Source organism: Danio aesculapii, chromosome 19 (genome assembly GCF_903798145.1).
Source record: "Danio aesculapii chromosome 19, fDanAes4.1, whole genome shotgun sequence".
NCBI lineage: Eukaryota > Metazoa > Chordata > Actinopteri > Cypriniformes > Danionidae > Danio > Danio aesculapii.
The window spans coordinates 3820969-3840259 of record NC_079453.1 but is presented as its reverse complement, the minus strand read 5'-3'; the positions used below and the strand labels follow the sequence as shown (position 1 = coordinate 3840259).

At 37.2% G+C, this 19291-nt stretch overlaps 1 protein-coding gene across 1 annotated transcript; it reads left to right on the top strand.

Annotated features, from left to right (window-relative positions):
* The first annotated feature begins 15220 nt into the window (after window positions 1-15220).
* Window positions 15221-19104, top strand: illr3 (immune-related, lectin-like receptor 3). Its single transcript, XM_056480374.1, has 9 exons — window positions 15221-15263; window positions 16581-16709; window positions 17069-17116; window positions 17861-17932; window positions 18032-18094; window positions 18191-18220; window positions 18302-18456; window positions 18660-18769; window positions 18860-19104. Exons 1-9 carry the CDS (start codon window positions 15221-15223, stop codon window positions 19032-19034), a joined length of 825 nt encoding a protein of 274 aa, XP_056336349.1. The 3' UTR covers window positions 19035-19104.
* The last annotated feature ends 187 nt before the right edge of the window (window positions 19105-19291 follow it).

The following is a 19291-nucleotide window of genomic DNA, read 5'->3' as shown; positions in this document are numbered from 1 at the left end:
TGTATTAACAGAAAAAAGGTTAAGAACAAATATTATGCAGAGTAAAATATTTTACTAAAACAGGTTAACTTTCAATTAAAAACGCAGAGAAAAGACAAAGTTATTATCAAACATTTCTATCTCAAATTCAAGAAAACTAGAATACATTAAACTTAGCAATCAAGAAAATCATATATACAATTGTTGACTTAAAGAAAGCTAATAAAATCAATGATAAATGTGAATCTGTTATAAGCAATCTGATTATATGGGCACTTGAATAAAGGCATATATATAGTTATGTATGTACTGTATAGAGTATAGTATATAGATATAGTACACTGTAAAAAAATCCTGGTTGCCTTAAATTTTTAAGCTGAATCAAATTAACCGTATGAGTCTATTGAACTTATTATATGCTAAACTGACTTAAAACAGTTTACGTGTATTTTATAAAATTAAGTTAGAACATGATTAACTTTGTTTAATAAGTTACAATGACCTGAACACATTTGCAGTCAGGACTAATTGATCATATAATTTTTACAGTGTATGTTTGAGTAAAAATATTATTGAAAATTGACTAGTAACTACATTACAGCAATAATTAGTTTCTTACTGTAATTAAATACTTGTCTGTTCCTCCCAACACTGAAAGTGATATAAAACATATCATTATATGTAAATCATTTTCAGTCTCATGTTCTCAATTGCTCAAATATCTACTTTCCTATCAATGGTTTGGTTTCAAGACTTCCCATCTTCAGAAAATGTGCATTTTCACAAATATTGGGAAACAATGGCCATATAATAAAAACACTGATAAACACTCAGAAAAGTGTCAATGTAAAATAAAAGGTAGATTTAACTCAAAATTTAAATAGTTTTAGGGCTAGAGCACAGTTCATGGTTATTTTGCATTGAATATGGATGACTTGCCTCCTGTGGGCTTTTGTTGAAAAAAATCTACAGAAATGAACCATTGTAAACTCAGGATCCAGAAAGAAAGGTTGCATTGATTTTAGGGTTTGCAAATAAATGATTGTTTATCTCATCAAATTTATAACAACAGGAAAGTCCAGCAATGACCGAGAAAGTGAGAGGGAAGTCAATTCCGCAAAGGGGACTAAAGTTCTGCTGATAGTTTTCTCTGTGTCTCTGGTTTTTGCTGTTGGAGGTCTCTGTGTTCTAGGCACACTGTGTGAGTATAACTCAAGTCTACAGTATACAGTAGCAGACATGAAGATTATCAGCGATTTCACTGCTTGTGTTTTGTTTATATTCAGACATCAGTGCATTAATGCAACTCTCTGTCCAGGAAACTAACAGCACAAGTGAGTAAACATTTTAATCATGACAACAACTTTTTTATAATATTCCCAACAGTCTTGAGAACTTTAAAACTATAAGGCAACCCCTTCCTTTTCATTTTTAAGTTCACTCAACTTAAATTGAGCCCAGTGTAGTTCTTGGATTAAAAGTTGAGTCAATCTCTGCAGCAAGTTGCCTTACAATTTTAAGTTGAGTCAAAAGTTTTTTTAGAGTGTGGCTTTACTCGTGTCAGGGTCAGTGAAATAAAACCAGCATTGAAAGACTGTGGGAATTTATAGTATTTACAGTTACATAATGGCTTCCAAATAATGATATAACCCTAAAATTTATATGCTGTGGTAATGAGTGTTGGGTAAATTACTGCACTGCAGTCCTGAATTGCAGGATGGATGATAACAGCACCAAGCAGTGGCGGAGGGATGAGAGAGTCAGAGGGAGGCCTGGACTGAAGGGCCAATTGAAACACTGAGGGAGACTGGCAGACCACAGGCGAACCCATAGATAGAGGAGTGAGGAAGACCTGGATAGAAGAGCCAGGGAGGTTGGAGTGAGAGAGGCAGAGCAGGAGACTTGAGTGGGACAGCCAGGGTCGGAGGACTATGAGGAGCCGGCAGAGCAAGGAGCTTGTAGATGATATTGGCAGGGCAAGGTGCCGGGTGGGAGCCAGCAGGTCAAGAAACTATTCAAATCACCAGGATGGCCATGTTATGGGGCCGGATCCTTTAAAGGTGTATGTTTTTGGACGGGGCATATCTGACATGTGCTCTGGAGCTGGAGGAATCTCTGATGTGTGGTCATTTACGTCCATTTTTGAGAGTAAGAGAATTTGAGGGGGATCAGAAATGTCAGAGCACACTGGAACCAGCAGGGCATCAAGAGAGTTATAGCTAGCTTCAACAAGTAAGGGTAAAAGAGAGTTACAACTAGGGCCATTTGAGACTCAATGCTGTCTGGAAACAGAGAGGATATACTGTAGAAGTCACTGATGTCTGGAAACACTAGGGATGTAGAAGAGTCACTGCTGTCTGCAAACAGTGGAGCGCTGGAGAGTCAATGCTCTCTGGAAACAGTGGAGGTCCTGGAGAGTCATTGCTCTCTGGAAACAGTGAAGGTCCTGGAGAGTCATTGCTCTCTGGAAACAGTGGAGGTCCTGGAGAGTCATTGGTGAGGAAGCTAAAGAGTCATTGGTGTCTGGAAACAGTGGATGCGCTGGAGAGTCATTGCTCTCTGGAAACAGTGGAGGTCGTGGAGAGTCATTGCGGTCCTGGAGAGTCATTGCTCTCTGGAAACAGTAGAGGTCCTGGAGAGTCATTGCGGTCCTGGAGAGTCATTGCTCTCTGGAAACAGTAGAGGTCCTGGAGAGTCATTGCTCTCTGGAAACAGTGGAGGTCCTGGAGAGTCATTGCTCTCTGGAAACAGTGGAGGTCCTGGAGAGTCATTGCTCTCTGGAAACAGTAGAGGTCATAGAGAGTCATTAGCGAGGAAGCTAAAGAGTCATTGGTGTCTGGAAACAGTAGAGGTCCTGGAGAGTCATTGCTCTCTGGAAACAGTAGAGGTCCTGGAGAGTCATTAGTGAGGAAGCTAAAGAGTCACTGGTGTCTGGAAACAGTGGATGCGCTGGAGAGTCATTGCTCTCCGGAAACAGTAGAGGTCATAGAGAGTCATTAGCGAGGAAGCTAAAGAGTCATTGGTGTCTGAAAACAGTAGTTGGCATTGGAGATGATGGACTTGGTGTTGGGACCGGAGTGGGGCAGTGACAAGGCCCCCTCTGAGTTTTGCATGACTATTGTATCCTATAGATATTGTATAGAAAGTGCAACATGTTTCATTCATGTAACAATGTATGTAAATTGTTTGCTTTTTCTCTTTCTTCATAACTGTTTCTTTATCAGTTGTGGTGACAGAGCTTGAGAAACTTACAGCAGAATACAGCAAAGCTAAAGATGATCTCCACATTCAAGACTGTGAGTTGTGTTACTTTCAAACCCAAGCACAAGCTGGACAAAGTGTCATAGACCACCTTTGCATAAAGTATTTCTTTTTGTTTTAAAAAAATATTGGCAAGTTAACACATTTCTCTAACTTGTTCTCAATTTTCTCTGTCTCTCCTTGTATCAGTCGTGAAGACACAGCTTGAGGAACTTACAGCAAACTACAGCAGAGTTAAAGATGATCTCCGCATGAAAGACTGTGAGTTGTGATACTTTAAGACCCACGCACAGGCTAGTGTTAAGTAGTTAATTATAAACCACCTTTACTCAAATCATTTCTTATTGTTTAATAAATAATAGTGAGTCTTTTACACATTTCTCTAACTTGTTTCTCTCTGTCTCTCCTTGTATCAGTCATGATGAGTGAACTTACAGCAAACTACAGCAGAGTTCAAGATGATCTCCACGATAAAGACTGTGAGTTGTGTCACTTTCAGACTCACGCACAGACTGGACAAAGTGTACTCATTTGTAAACCACCTTTACTCAAATTAGTTATTTTTGTTTAACAAATAAATACTGACTTTTTACACATTTCTCTCACTGTTGTCTCTGTTTGTCCTTGTATCAGTCATAATCAGAGATCTGACAGCAAACTACAGCAGAGTTAAAGATGATCTCCACATTACAGACTGTGAGTTGTGTTACGTTCAGACCCAAGCACAGACTAATTTACAAACCACCTTTACTCAAATTAATCCTTTTTGTTTAATAAATAATTGTGAGTTTTTAAAAAACACATTTCTCTTACCTGTTTCTCTCTGTCTCTCCTTATTTCAGTAATGGTGAAAGAGCTTACAGCAAACTACAGCAGAGTTAAAGATGATCTCGGCATTACAGACTGTGAGTTGTGTTACTTTCAGACTGGGTGAAGCCAGTTTCCTCTTGGTTCCTGGGTAGTGCCAGCCAACCGGGCGCAAGCTCAGCTTGATCTCAAAACACACTTGCTGCACCATTCTCCTTAAGCCAGCGATGCATGCGCTCAATTCACTCTTCTTAATGAGTTCCCCATCTGGCAAAGCTTAGAGAGTTCCCCCTAGTTAGAGCTAGCCCATATTGTCACCAGGTCTCCCCAGCAGGTGGCCTCCGCAGCATCCTTCCCTTTCAGGACTGGCATGCTTTTCCAATGTACTGTCATATTTGAAAATCCCTAGTCTATATTGAATTTTTAATCTAAAAATTCTATATTTTGGTAAGTAAGGGCCTGGGGACCTTGGAGGGCTGCGCCTTTGGTGATGATTGTGTGCTCACACTTAGGCATGGGACGATAACCGCGTGGTTAGCCCAGTGGTTAGCACTGTTGACTCACAGCAAGAACGTCACTGGTTCCAGTCCTTACCAAGCCAGCCGACGTTTCAGTGCAGTTTACACGTTCTTCCCATGCTCATGTGGGTTTCCCCCGGGTTCCCCGGTTTCCTCTCACCGTCCAAAAACATGCAACTGAAGTTAATTAACTAATCCAAATCAGCACCATTAGACATGCTCCTAGTAAGTAGTTATCTCTTAAGAGCAATCACTATCTGTTCATTAGCTACTACAGCAGGGGAGTTCTCTAGATCTACCTGAGCTCAAACTCCCCTCTCGCCTTGTAAATGGGAGGGAGCCCAGGCTTGAGGATCTTAAGAGCTCAGGGCTCTCTCCTGGGATAGCATGCCATACACGCTTTATAATCAATCATCAGCTAAGTGTGAACTCGTGAAAGGCGTGGCGAGGTCTAGCTGCCGTGGCGCTTTCCATACACTTCCCCTATACAGCATTGGGGTTCCTGACCTGAAGGAGAACCTCCTGGTTACAGAAGTAACCCTCTCTTCCAACACGGCATTCCATTCCTTTCACTGGAAAGCATGGGTTACATTTGTAGCCAAGACATTATTTTTAAACCGCCTTTAGTGAAACAATTTTATATTGTTTAACACATAACAGTCTTTAACACATTTCTGTTTTTCCTTGTATCAGTCATGATGAGAGAACTGACATCAAACCACAGCAGAGTTAAAGATGATCTCAGCATTAATGACTGTGAGTTGTGTTACTTTCAGACTCAAGCACACACTGAACAAAGCGTACTTGTTCATAAACCACCTTTAGAAAAAATATTTTGTATTGCTTTAACAAACATAGTCTTTTAACACACCTCTCTCACTTGTTTTTCTCCATCTTTCCTTGTATCAGTCATGATAAGAGAGCTTATAGCAAACTACAGCAGAGTTAAAGATCATCTCCAAATTAAAAACTGTGAGTTGTGTTATTTCCAAACCCAAACACAGGCTGGACAAAGTATCATAAGCCACCTTAACATAAATGATTTCTTTTTGTTTAATAAATATAGGTGAGCTCCCACATTCCTCTCACTTGTCTTTCTCTGTCTCTTCTTGTATCAGTAATGGTGAAAGAGCTTTCAAGAAATTACAGCAGAGTTAAAGATGATCTCCGCAATAAGGACTGTGAGTTGTGTTACTTTCAGACTCAAGCACAGGCTGGACATAACCTAATGCAGGCATGTCCAAGCTCGGTCCTGGAGGGCCGGTGTCCTGCAAAGTTTAGTTCCAACCCCAATCAGACACACCTGGGCTAGCTAATCAAGCACTTACTAGGCTTTCTAGAAACATCCGTGCAGGTGTGTTGAGGCAAGTTGGAGCTAAAATCTGCAGGACACCGGCCCTCCAGGACCGAGTTTGGACACCCCTGACCTAATGGTTCATAAACCACCTTTACTCAAATTATTTATTTTGTTTAATTAAAAACTGTGAGTCTTTTAACAAATTTCTTTAACTTATCTTCATTTGTTTTCTCTCTCTCCTTGTATCAGTCATGTTGACACAACTTACAGCAAACTACAGCAGAGTTAAAGATGATCTCCGCAATAAAGACTGTGAGTTGTGTTACTTTCAGACCCAAGCACAAGCTAATTTACAAACCACCTTATTCATTTCTATTTAATAAATGAGTTTTTAAAACACATTTCTCTCACTTGTTTTTCTCCGTCCCACCTTGTATTAGTCATGATGACAGAATTGACATCAAACTACAGCAAAGTTCAAGATGATCTCCGCATTAAAGACTGTGAGTTGTGTTACTTTCAGACCCAAGCGTAAAGTAGCTATTTATAAACCACCTTTACTCAAATGATTTCTTATTGTTTAATAAATAATAGTGAGTCTTTCAACACATTACTCTAACTTGTTTCTCTCGGTCTCTCCTTGTATCAGTCATGATGAGTGAACTGACAGCAAACTACAGCGGAGTTAAAGATGATCTCCATGATAAAGACTGTGAGTAGTGTTACTTTCAGACCCAAGCGTAAAGTAGTTATTTATAAACCACCTTTACTCAAATGATTTCTTATTGTTTAATTAATAACAGTGAGTCTTTTAACACATTTCTCTCACTGTTGTCTCTCTCTCTCCTTGTATCAGTCATGATCAGAGCTCTGACAGCAAACTACAGCAGAGTTAAAGATGATCTCCACAATAAAGACTGTGAGTTGTGTTACTTTCAGACTCAAACACAGACTGGACAAAGCTTGCTTGTTAATAAACCACCTTTACTCAAATAATTTATTTCCATTTGATAAATAACAGTGAGTCTTTTAACACGTTTATTACTTGTTCTCACTTGTTTTTCTCTGTCTCTCCTTGTATCAGTCATGATCAGAGATCTGACAGCAAACTACAGCAGAGTTAAAGATGATCTCCACGATAAAGACTGTGAGTTGTGTTACTTTCAGACCTAAGCACAGGCTGGACAAAGTGTACAGTACTTACTCATAAATAGGGTTGGGTACCATTATGGCACTGGTACCTTTGGAACCAGTATGCACCGGACCGAATCAGCATATGAATTTCGGTGCCTAATTTCGGTGCCACTGGTGCTGCGACAAGACATAAAGCAGGTCGCGCACCAGAAGCGGCATGCAGCGCACCATGCATTTTACAATTCACAAGTCAGCGACTGTCCGCGGCGCCCAGCCACGACTCAGGACACTGTTCATATTTCTGCCGCACCACAGAGTGCTATCTGAATAGTTTCATTTTAAATAACATGCAAATGTGCGCGTCTGGTGTGTGATCAACTGTCATGTGTGCGCTGTGCCGCGGCTCTGAGTGGCGCATCCAGTGTGTGACGCCCTTAAGAAGCATCAAGAGGTGCATCAAAGGCACACATAAGTACGCATTGTGTCACACCATCTGTAAATATTTCATTCTTAACAGCTTTGAGGGATACGGATGTCATCGATGTCAGGCGTTTGTTCTTGTAGCTTATAGAAGGCAAATTGCGCAGTACGGCGCATGCGGTGAGCGACTCACTTCATCAACACGCACAATCGCATTCATCTAATTTGCATAAACTAAGCATTCTACAGTATGGCTATATTTTACAAGCAAGGATTCTGACACACCAACATGCAGCAGATGCTTTATAAAAGTTGTGTGTAAGGGGGGGGGGGGGGGAACACGTCAAACTTATGAAATGTGAGGGCGCATGGAGTCAACTTAAAGGTGAGGAATGGACTGTCTTTGACAGCTTGAGACATCATCTGGCACTTTCAGTGAGTACGTTTACATGGACACCAATGCTCTGATTTTAATATGATTAAGACAATACTCTGATCAAGAGTCTTCCACGTAAACAGAGATTTTTGATTATCTTAAAGGACCACAGACACAAACTGCAGAGGAAACATTTATAGGCTGGTGACGCAATGATGTTAATGGATCAATGTGCTGTAACATGTAACTGGGAATCATGAAAGGAACATTCAAAAAGTAACTCATGTAAACACCTAAATCATATTATTGTCCTATTCAGATTAAGGCAGATCATTAGATCAGTGATGTCCTTGTAAACGTAGTCACTGATGTCCATGTAAAAGTAGTCACAAGCCCCAAACCCAGAAAAAAGTTGTTCCCTGATATTGATGACAGCTAATGTAATGTTAATAGAATAATGCAAATCTTGCATTCATGCTAACAAACAACTGATAAAAATAAATATATTAATGTTATTCAAAAAAAATAAAGTATGAATTGATGTTTACTTTTAAGTTATTATAAGTATATATTTATATTGTTCAATTATAATGATACATTTTTTTTTTTTGTCAATTAATTTTGAGGCTAAAAAGTATCGGTTCAGGCACCGGTACCATTTTAAAAGTATCGATTTAGCACCGGTATCGAAAAAAAAAAAAACGATACCCAACCCTACCCATAAACCAACTTAGTAAAATTATTAATGTTTAACAAATTAGTACTAACTTTAATGCATTTTTCTCATTCTTTTCACTACTTGTATCAGTCATGTTGAAAGAACTGACAGCAAACTACAGCAGAGTTAAAGATGATCTCCGCAATAAAGACTGTGAGTTGTGTTACTTTCAGACTCAAGCACAGACTGGACTAATGTACTTGTTCATAAACCACCTTTACTCAAATGATTTCTTATTGTTTAATAAATAACAGTGAGTCTTTTAACACATTTCCTCACATTTCTTCATAACTTGTTTCTCTCGGTCTCTCCTTGTATCAGTCATGATCAGAGATCTGACAGCAAACTACAGCAGAGTTAAAGATGATCTCCGCAATAAAGACTGTGAGTTGTGTTACTTTCAGACTCAAACACAGACTATTTTACAAACCACCTTTACTCAAATTATTCATTTTTTCTTAATATAAATGTGAGGGTTTTTTTTACACATCTCTCACTTGTTTCTCTGTTTCTCCATGTATCAGTCATGATAAGTGAAGTGACATCAAACTACAGCAGAGTTTTTGTTTTTGTATTAATTAAAAACTGTGAGTCTTTTAACAAATTTCTTTAACTTTTCTTTGCTTGTTTTCTCTCTCTCCTTGTATCAGTCTTGTTGACACAACTTACAGCAAACTACAGCAGAGTTAAAGATGATCTCCACGATAAAGACTGTGAGTTGTGTTACTTTCAGACTCAAGCACAGACTAGACAAAGCTTGCTTGTTCATAAACCACCTTTACTCAAATAATTTATTTCCATTTGATACATAACAGTGAGTCTTTTAACACATTTCTAACTTGTTCTCACTTGTTTCTCTCTGTTTCTCCTTGTATCAGTCATGATCAGAGATCTGACAGCAAACTACAGCAGAGTTAAAGATGATCACCGCAATAAGGACTGTGAGTTGTGTTACTTTCAGACACAGGCACAGGCTGGACAAAGTGTTCAATACTTGCTCATAAATAGGGTTGGGTACCAAATGTGCGCGTCTGGTGTGTGATACTATCAACTGTCATGTGTGCGCTGTGCCGTGGCTCTGAGCGGCGCATCCAGTGTGTGACGCCCTTAAGAAACATCAAGAGGTGCATCAAAGGCACACATAAGTACGCATTGTGTCACACCATCTGTAAATATTTCATTCTTAACAGCTTTGAGGGATACGGATGTCATCGATGTCAGGCGTTTGTTCTTGTAGCTTATAGAAGGCAAATCACGCAGTACGGCGCATGCGGTGAGCGACTCACTTCATCAACACACATGATCGCATTCATCTAATTTGCGCATGGAATCAACTTAAAGGTGAGGAATGGACTGTCTTTGACAGCTTGTGACATCATCTGACACTTTCAGTGAGTACGTTTACATGGACACCAATGCTCTGATTTTAATATGATTAAGACAATACTCTGATCAAGAGTCCTCCACGTAAACAGAGATTTTTGATCTTAAAGGACCACAGACACAAACTGCAGAGGAAACATTGATGATCAATATATATATTTTTTGTCAATTAATTTTGTGACTAAAAAGTATCGGTTCAGGCACCATTTTGGCACCGGTACCATTTTAAAAGTATCGATTTAGCACCGGTATCGAAAAAACAAACGATACCCAACCCTACTCATAAACCAACTTAGTACAATTATTAATGTTTAACAAATTAGTACAAACTTTAATGCATTTTTCTCATTCTTTTCACTACTTGTATCAGTCATGTTGAAAGAACTGACAGCAAACTACAGCAGAGTTAAAGATGATCTCCGCAATAAAGACTGTGAGTTGTGTTACTTTCAGACTCAAGCACAGACTGGACTAATGTACTTGTTCATAAACCACCTTTACTCAAATGATTTCTTATTGTTTAATAAATAACAGTGAGTCTTTTAACACATTTCCTCACATTTCTTCATAACTTGTTTCTCTCGGTCTCTCCTTGTATCAGTCATGATCAGAGATCTGACAGCAAACTACAGCAGAGTTAAAGATGATCTCCGCATTAAAGACTGTGAGTTGTGTCACTTTCAGACTCAAACACAGACTAATTTACAAACCACCTTTACTCAAATTATTCATTTTTTCTTAATATAAATGTGAGGTTTTTTTTTTTTACACATCTCTCACTTGTTTCTCTGTTTCTCCATGTATCAGTCATGATAAGAGAACTTACAGCAAACTACAGCAGAGTTAAAGATGATCTCCGCATTAAAGACTGTGAGTTGTGATACTTTAAGACCCAAGCACAGGCTGGTGTAAAGTAGTCATTTATAAACCACCTTTACTCAAATGATTTCCTATTGTTTAACAAATAATAGTGAGTCTTTTAACACATTTCCCTCACTTGTTTCTCTTTGTATCTCCTTGTATCAGTCACGATCAGAGATCTGACCGCAAACTACAGCAGAGTTAAAGATGATCTCCACAATAAAGACTGTGAGTTGTGTCACTTTCAGACTCAAACACAAACTAGACAAAGTGTACTCAAATGACGCCTTATTGTTTAATAAATATGAGTGAGTCTTAAATTAATTAATTTAAATCTTAATAAATCACAAGTACTACTACAGAAAGTTACTAATATTACAACTACTACTGCTGCTACTACAGCCAGAACGACGACTACTACTACTACAATGTCTACTAATACTGATACTACTACAACAACGTCTACTACTACTACTGATACTACTACAGCGTCTGCTACAACAACGTCTACTACTACTACTGATACTACTACAGCAATCACTGTTACTACATCTACATCGACAACATCTCCTACTGATACTACACCAACAACTACTACTACTACTACATAATTCAAATCTTTACTTAAAACTCCCTTATTTTCTGAATGCTTCACTTCTAATCTGACAAACTGACCACTTTATCTGATCCGCCTGCACTCTGCTCATTTGTCTCTTAGGTCTTGTTTTGGTATTTCCAGTTTGTTATATTTGACTTCCTGTTTGTTTGTGTATCTAATGCCATCTCTACATTTATCTGCTTGTACTATCTCTTTCTTTGTAAAGTGTCCTTGAGCTTCGAAATGGCGCTATATAAATAAAATGTATTATTATTATTATTAATTATTTTTGTTTAATAAATAAATGCTAACTTTTAACGCATTTCTCTCACTTGTTTTTCTCTGTTTCTCCTTGTGTCAGTCATAATCAGAGATCTGACAGCAAACTACAGCAGAGTTAAAGATGATCTCCGCAATAAAGACTGTGAGTTGTGTTACTTTCAGACCCAAGCACAGACTGAACAAAGTGTACTTATTTGTAAACCACTCTTTACTCAAATGACGTCTTATTTTTTAATAAATAATAGTGAGTCTTTTAACACATCTCTCTAACTTGTTTTTTTCTGTTTCTCCTGGTATCAGTAATAGTAAAAGAGCTTACAGCAAACAACAGCAGAGTTAAAGATGATCTCCGCAATAAAGACTGTGAGTTGTGTTAATTTCAGATCTAAGCACAGGCTGGACAAAGCTTACTTGTTTATAAACCACGATTACTCACATAATTATTTTTTGTTTAATAAATAACAGTGAGTCTTTTACCACATTTTTCTAACTTGTTCTCACTAGTTTTACTCTGTCTCCCCTTGTATCAGTCATGATCAGAGATCTGACAGCAAACTACAGCAGAGTTAAAGATGATCTCCGCAATAAAGACTGTGAGTTGTGTTACTTTCAGACTCAAGCACAGGCTGGACAAAATATACTTATTTGTAAACCACCTGTAGTCAAATGGTTTCTTATTTTTTAATAAATATGAGTGAGTCGTTTAACTAATTTCTCTAATTTGTCTCTCCTTGTATCAGCCATGGTGAAAGAGCTGACAGAAAATAACAACAGAGTTAATGGACAGCTGTCCTTTTATGAAGGTGAGCTGATCAATTTCCATTCCACAGACTTAGACTAAGAGTTCATATCTGCAGTTTCAGGAGAGTTTGAAGGATCTAAAGAATTAATCATTTTCATGTGGTTTTTATTTCAGCATTTACAGCTGAGTCTTCACAATGTGGCGAGAACTTGAAAGCTTTTCAAGGAAAGCGGTACTTCTTCAGCTCTGCTAAACTCACTTGGTCCAGGAGTCGAGATTTCTGTGCTTCAAGAGGAGCAGATCTGGTCACCATAACCAGCCAATCAGAACAGGCGAGACATTTTGAAGCTGTTGGATGTTCATTGAATCTGACATCATATTTGTTTGACATGTATTTCACAGTATTTACAAACAGAAATACATAATGTGTTTTTTTTTTTAACTCAAATGTACAAGTGACTCAAAATTAGTTTTTCTATTAGACGTTTCTGTATTCTAAAATGAAAGTATGGTACTGGATTGGACTCAATGATCTGGAGACTGAAGGACGTTGGGTTTGGGTGAATAAAAAAACTCTCAGAGACACCAGAGTCGAGTAAGAACTCTGAATGCACAAGTTTTTTCAATCAAACAAACATAAATGTTTGAAAATATATGGTATAAATGTAGTTATATTATTTATCATAAAAATTAAACTGATGAACTTTTCAGATATATTGAAATGAGAATATTAATTTCATTTATTGGAATAATGGAATGCAAATACTTAGGTTTATACAATATATGTTTGAAAGAAAGGTTCCTGTTTTTAATCTGATTGTCTGTTTCTGCTATTGGAGGTTTTGGCACAGAAGGCAATCTGGGAAAAGTGAACCTGACAACTGGAAAGTAGAGAACCCCTCTGGAGAACACTGTGCTATTGTGAAAAATGATATCGACTCTTTGAACAGCTGGTTTGATGTTTCTTGCAGTTATACATTAAATTTTGTCTGTGAAAAGGAATTTTAATCCCTCCATCAAGTAGGATTAATTAATATGTTCTATTATACAGGGAAAAACTAAACTCGTCTGGATTTGCTTACTCAGAGTTTCATGTTGTTTACTTTTACAGTACCAAAATGAAAGCTTTTTACTTTGATTCTTCACACTTCTTTCATCTTGCAGTATCAGTAGTATATAAATGCTATGACTAGCCTTAATGTGTTGAGTTTGTCTTTTCTTTAAGCATACAAAGAGGAGACAGTATGTCTTACAGGTGGTTTGATCTCCCCACTAACTGTGTGGAGATATGGCTATTTTTTAAACAGAATAATATTTCTTTCATTTGCCTGCTATTAAAACACACACACAGAAATCATAACATTTCTTAATACTTTGATTTAGAATTGAATATGTACTTCTTTCCACTATATTTGAAATATGGAAATAAAAATATTTTGAAAATATTTGCTCTTTTTTCACTTTTCAGGTACTGCTATATTTTGGACAACTGTACTTTTTTGCTATTATTTATTGATATATTTCGACAATAATTCAGCACCTGTCAAACAAACTTGACAGATTTTGTTCTGATTTGATCTGTTTTGATCATAAAGAGACAGCATTGACATGTCTATTTTTAGATATTACATTAAAAGGGTCATGATGTGACAAACCAAAAGAACATTTGACACGTAAGAAATCTTTGTTCCATTAAAACATCCTTGGAACTTGGTGACTTTTAAAACGAAAAAAATGAAGAAAAAAAAATGAAGAATATGATTCAGATTATTTTAATATGTATTATTTTTATAATTATTATTACTATTATTATTTATTATTATTATTATTATTATTATTATTATTACAAATCATTGCATTGAAGTGATTAAATTGTAAGGTATAAAAAGTGCATACGCAAATATTATGTGACTTTTTTTATGTCACTAACCGGCCACTTTATTAGGTACACCTTACTAGTACCGGGTTGGATCCCCTTTTGCATTCAGAACTGCCTTAATCCTTGATGTCATAGATTCAACAAGGTACTGGAAATAGTCCTCTGAGATTTTGCTTCATATTGACATGATAGCATCACGCAGTTCTAGCAGATTCGGTGAACCTGTGTGAATTGTAACTTCGATTGTAACAAGTGGTTATTTGAGTTACTGTTGCCTTTCTATCAGCTGGAACCAGTCTGGCCATTCTCTTCTGACCTCTGGCATCAACAGGGCATTTGCACCCACAGAACTGACCCTCACTAAATATTTTCTCTTTGTCGGACCATTCTCTGTAAACCCTAGAGATGGTTGTGCATGAAAATCCCAGTAGATCAGCAGTTTCTGAAATACTCAGAACAGGCTGTCTGGCACCAACAACCATGCCACGATCAAAGTCACTTAAATCCCCTTTCTTCCCCATTCTGGTGCTCGCTTTGAACTGCAGCAGTTTGTCTTGACCATGTCTACATGCCTAAATGCATTGAGTTGCTGCTATGTGATTAGCCGATTAGAAATTTGTGTTAACAAGCAGTTGGACAAGTGTACCTAATAAAGTGGTTGGTGAGTGTATAGGCCAGACCCCATTCATAAGGCAATATAACTATATAGGGCATTGGAAATTAAGATAACAAAACATAAATGTGCTAAAAAACTAAATCTAGAAGAAACAGAAACACTAGTCACCATCTCCATTATTCCCTCTTGGAGACTTGCATTAGACTTGTTGTTTGTTTGTTTGTACTGACTCATTACTTTTATTTCTTCCTGTCAATAAAAATGACCCTTTATGAGACTTCCTTTTTCCTCAACAACCATAACAAGTATTCAAGTCTCAGCAAACACATCTTCTGTCAGGTTCACAGAAATGAGTTCAGTCTACGAAAATTCTGCTTTCGCCTTTTCAACAGGTGATTCTGATGAAAATGACTCTCAGTACAAAGGTAAGACTGGAATGTTACCAGTATGCATTCATTTCTATTGGCGAACACTGCATTCAGCATCCAAAATAATATAAGTTAAATAAAATTAGATTTTTATCAATATAATCAATACATGCATTCTAAAGATGCTGCGAAAAACACTAATATATATGTTCGTAAATTAGAGTCAGTTGTAAAGTAATTATATCAGTCAAACTAAACTTTCAGTACATTTACTATGTTTTCTTTTGATTAACAATAGTTGCAAATAAAAAAACACACGTAAACATTTCGGTAAGAGTCAGACGAATATGAAAAAGCTGAAATGTTTCAAATGTATTCTCAGATTGCATTTAAAAAGAGTATTTAAACAGAATTAATATACGTATGTGTGCATGTATTGTAGGCACAAAGTTTTAATTATGTTATTACTACAAAGCCTTGTTTTAGCCTTTTGAGTATATTAATATGTCATCTCATAATTCTACTCTTTGAAGTATTGCTGAATTTACTTATACACATTTATAGTAAACTACTATCTTTTACACCGTATATGTGAATGACGTGTACTTAATATATCTCTATTGGGCTACACATTAGTTATGAGGTTGCAGTTTACTCAATTAAAAATAAAGTACAAGAAAATAAGCTGACATATGTTTTAAATGTGTAAAAAAGTGTATAGTTTAAAATGTACTTAAATGTCAAAATGTACATTTAACTTTATTACAAACTACAAAAATTGTGTTAAGTAACGGTCATTAAATACATACAAAATCACTGAGCTTCTTTGACTTAGCCATGACTGTCCACAAACCAACAGCAGGGAGCTTCAGTTTTTCATCTAATAAGTTAATTAAAACAGCAGTTCCCAGTGATTCAGGGTGATTAAGATGCTTTAGAACAGCTTGGACTATTGGAAATGTTATAGAACATTGGATTTTCCCATAGACTGTGACAGTTTGCAAAGGGTATGAATAATTTTGGACATGGTACTTTTTGTTCAAATGTAAATTAAAGCTGTGAAACATTTTTTATTTCCACAATGGCGCCTCTTGCACATGGTCTTATCATCTTTTTGGGAGAAGCCGGTGTCATTTTTGGTCAAAATTAAACTCACTGGTTGAATAAAAATAACTTTGGGTCCATATTTTTCAGGGGCATGAACCATTTTGACTTGACTTTATTTACATTTATTACTTTTTATTTAATTCTTTTTGCAAGAATAGTTCCAGATAGAAATGATACCCCTATTCAAAGATTCAGAAATGGTTTTACTTTATCTCATCAAATTTCTAACCGCAGGTAACTCCAGCAATTACCGAGAAAGTAAAAGGGAAGTCAATACTGCAAAGTGGACTAAAGTTCTGCTGATTGTTTTCTCTGTCTCTCTGGTTTTTGCTCTTGGAGGTCTCTGTGCAGTAAGGATACAGTGTGAGTATAACTAGTGTGTGTTTGTGTGTGTATACCTTGAATTCCTAACCCCATGGGTACCAAATTTCCTTACAAGTATATCAATACCAGTAAATTTTGAAGTTGTGGGAAATTTTTTTGTTTTATGAGGAAAACATCTAATAAATCACCCAGAATAAAAATTGAGAAGGTAAAACTGCAGAATATTTCTTGTGTGGGTTGGTTTAGGAGTAGGGTTCGGGTAGGGGAGAGAATGTACAGTCTGTACAGTAGAAAAATCATTACATCTATGGGAACTTCCTATAAAGATGGCTGTGTGTGAGTGGACATGTGTGCGATATCACTATTACTGCTACTGATTGTGCTTTGGCTTTAATCAGATGTCAGGGTTTCAGCGCAGTTGTCTGCCCAGGAAACTAATGGCACAAGTGAGTAAAACATATTTAATGCACCCAAGAAAAACGATGACTTTTACACACAAATCAACAGCTATGTAATTTAAAGCACATGTCGTTTACAACACTGTAAAAGAGTCAACATAGGCATCTATGCACTCAAGTACCCCAAGGGGGAGACACTTCTCTTGTCATATTTGATGTTTCTGTACAGGAGCTTCTGTCATGTGCACCATTTTTATCTGCTCAAATTTGCATCCCTATTTTTATTTTGTGCACTGTAAAATAATGTATTTTAGTTATAGAGATGCTGTGAGGTTCACCAAGATTCTCCAATATCCTTTGGCTTAGTCCCTTTATTTATCAGGGGTCACCACAGCGGAATCAACCGCCAAATTATCCAGCGTATGTTTTAAAGCGGATGCCCTTCAAGCTGCAATCCAACACTGTCAATCTCAGACACCCTCACACACACTCATACACTACGGCCAATTGAGTTTATTCAATTCATCTATAGCGCATGTGTTTGGACTGTGGGGAAAACCGGAGCACCCGGAGGAAACCCACGCCAACACGGGGAGAACATGCAAACTCCACACAGAAATGCCAAGTGACCCAGCCGGGACTCGAACCAGTGACCTTCTCGTTGTGATGCGACAGTGCTAACCACTGAGCCACTGTGCCAAAAACTTATTTTTTATTTTTATTTATAAGTGTTGTTATAATTTACTATAATCATTTAAGAATCTTTTTGTTGGTGTTGTTGTTTTACACCAGTCATGTCCAGACAGCTTGAGAAACTTACAGCCAACTTTACCACAGTTAGAGATAATCTCCACATTAATGAAAGTGAGTTGTTTATTTCAGCTCAAACCAATTAGGATTCATTCCAGACTATATTTCTCCAATGTCTATTTTCCTTCATTTTAATAACTCTCCTTGTATTAGTGATGATGATAGAGCTCACAGCAAACTACAGCCGAGTTAAAGAACAACTGTCCATTTCTGAAGGTGAGCTGATCATCTTTCAAGATTTTGAGGTTTTTCTGAATCACGAATCATTTTAATTTCCTCTTTATGTGTTGCTGCTTTTACTTTGTCACACAGAGACGGTTAGAAAGCTGAGCAGATTTAATCGTAAGTCTTTAAACTTGAGCAAAGTATCTTAAAGAAGCACAATTACCAGGAATGAAGATTAACTGAACCTCTTCTACACAGAAAGCAGCGGCTGTGCGCTGTGTGCCCTTCACTGGACTCATTCTGGAGGAAAGTGTTACTACTTCTCTACGGTCAAGATGAACTGGACACAGAGTCGAGATCACTGTGTGACCAAAGGAGGACATTTAATGATCATAAGCAGCAAAGCAGAGCAGGTCAACGTTTCATTTATTGGACCTTTTATACTTTGAGTGAACTAGAGGGGGAAAAAATGATTCTTTAGATTTTAGATTAGATTAAATGGCTTAATGCATGCCTATTATTAAAATATTAACTCTTTATTAGTAGGTATAGCATTTAAAGCATGGATTTATTCGACATCGCTAATCCTACACAAAGCATTTCTTTTCTCCATCAGGATTTTCTGACCTCTAATGTTAAAGAGACTCACTGGATTGGTCTTAATGATTTGGACACTGAAGGACGCTGGGTTTGGGTGGACAACCAGCCACTTAGCCAAACAGTAGAGTAAGATCTTCATGTATGCTTTCCTACATTATTAAAATGAATTTAGGAAAATTCTAGATTTTTGCCAAAACATATGCAATCTTTCTGCAGATTCTGGATGAAGCGAGAGAATGGGGTCAGTGAGCCTGATAACTGGACCAAACAGCATGTGGATGGTGAAGACTGCGCTAGTCTGGGTCACCCAGGTGGAGAGACAGATTTCTGGACCGACGCTTACTGTTTTGAAGAGAAAAGATTTGTGTGTGAAGCTGCAGCAGCTGTTTGATTCGATCCTCAAAATACACTTCTGTCATTAGTATCACGGCTTATTAATCAAGTCACTTTCGCAAAGTTTATTAAATAAAATCAATGGCTTATATTTGAAGACTGCACTTCATAAAGCATTGCAAAGACTGTACACGCAAATACAAATAATGCTGCAAAATAAAAGCATTAAAAATATGTGTGTTGAGCTGTTGAGTGGGAATGTCTTTATGCAGTTTAGCGCTAATCAAGTACACAATAATTCACAAAAACATTTCC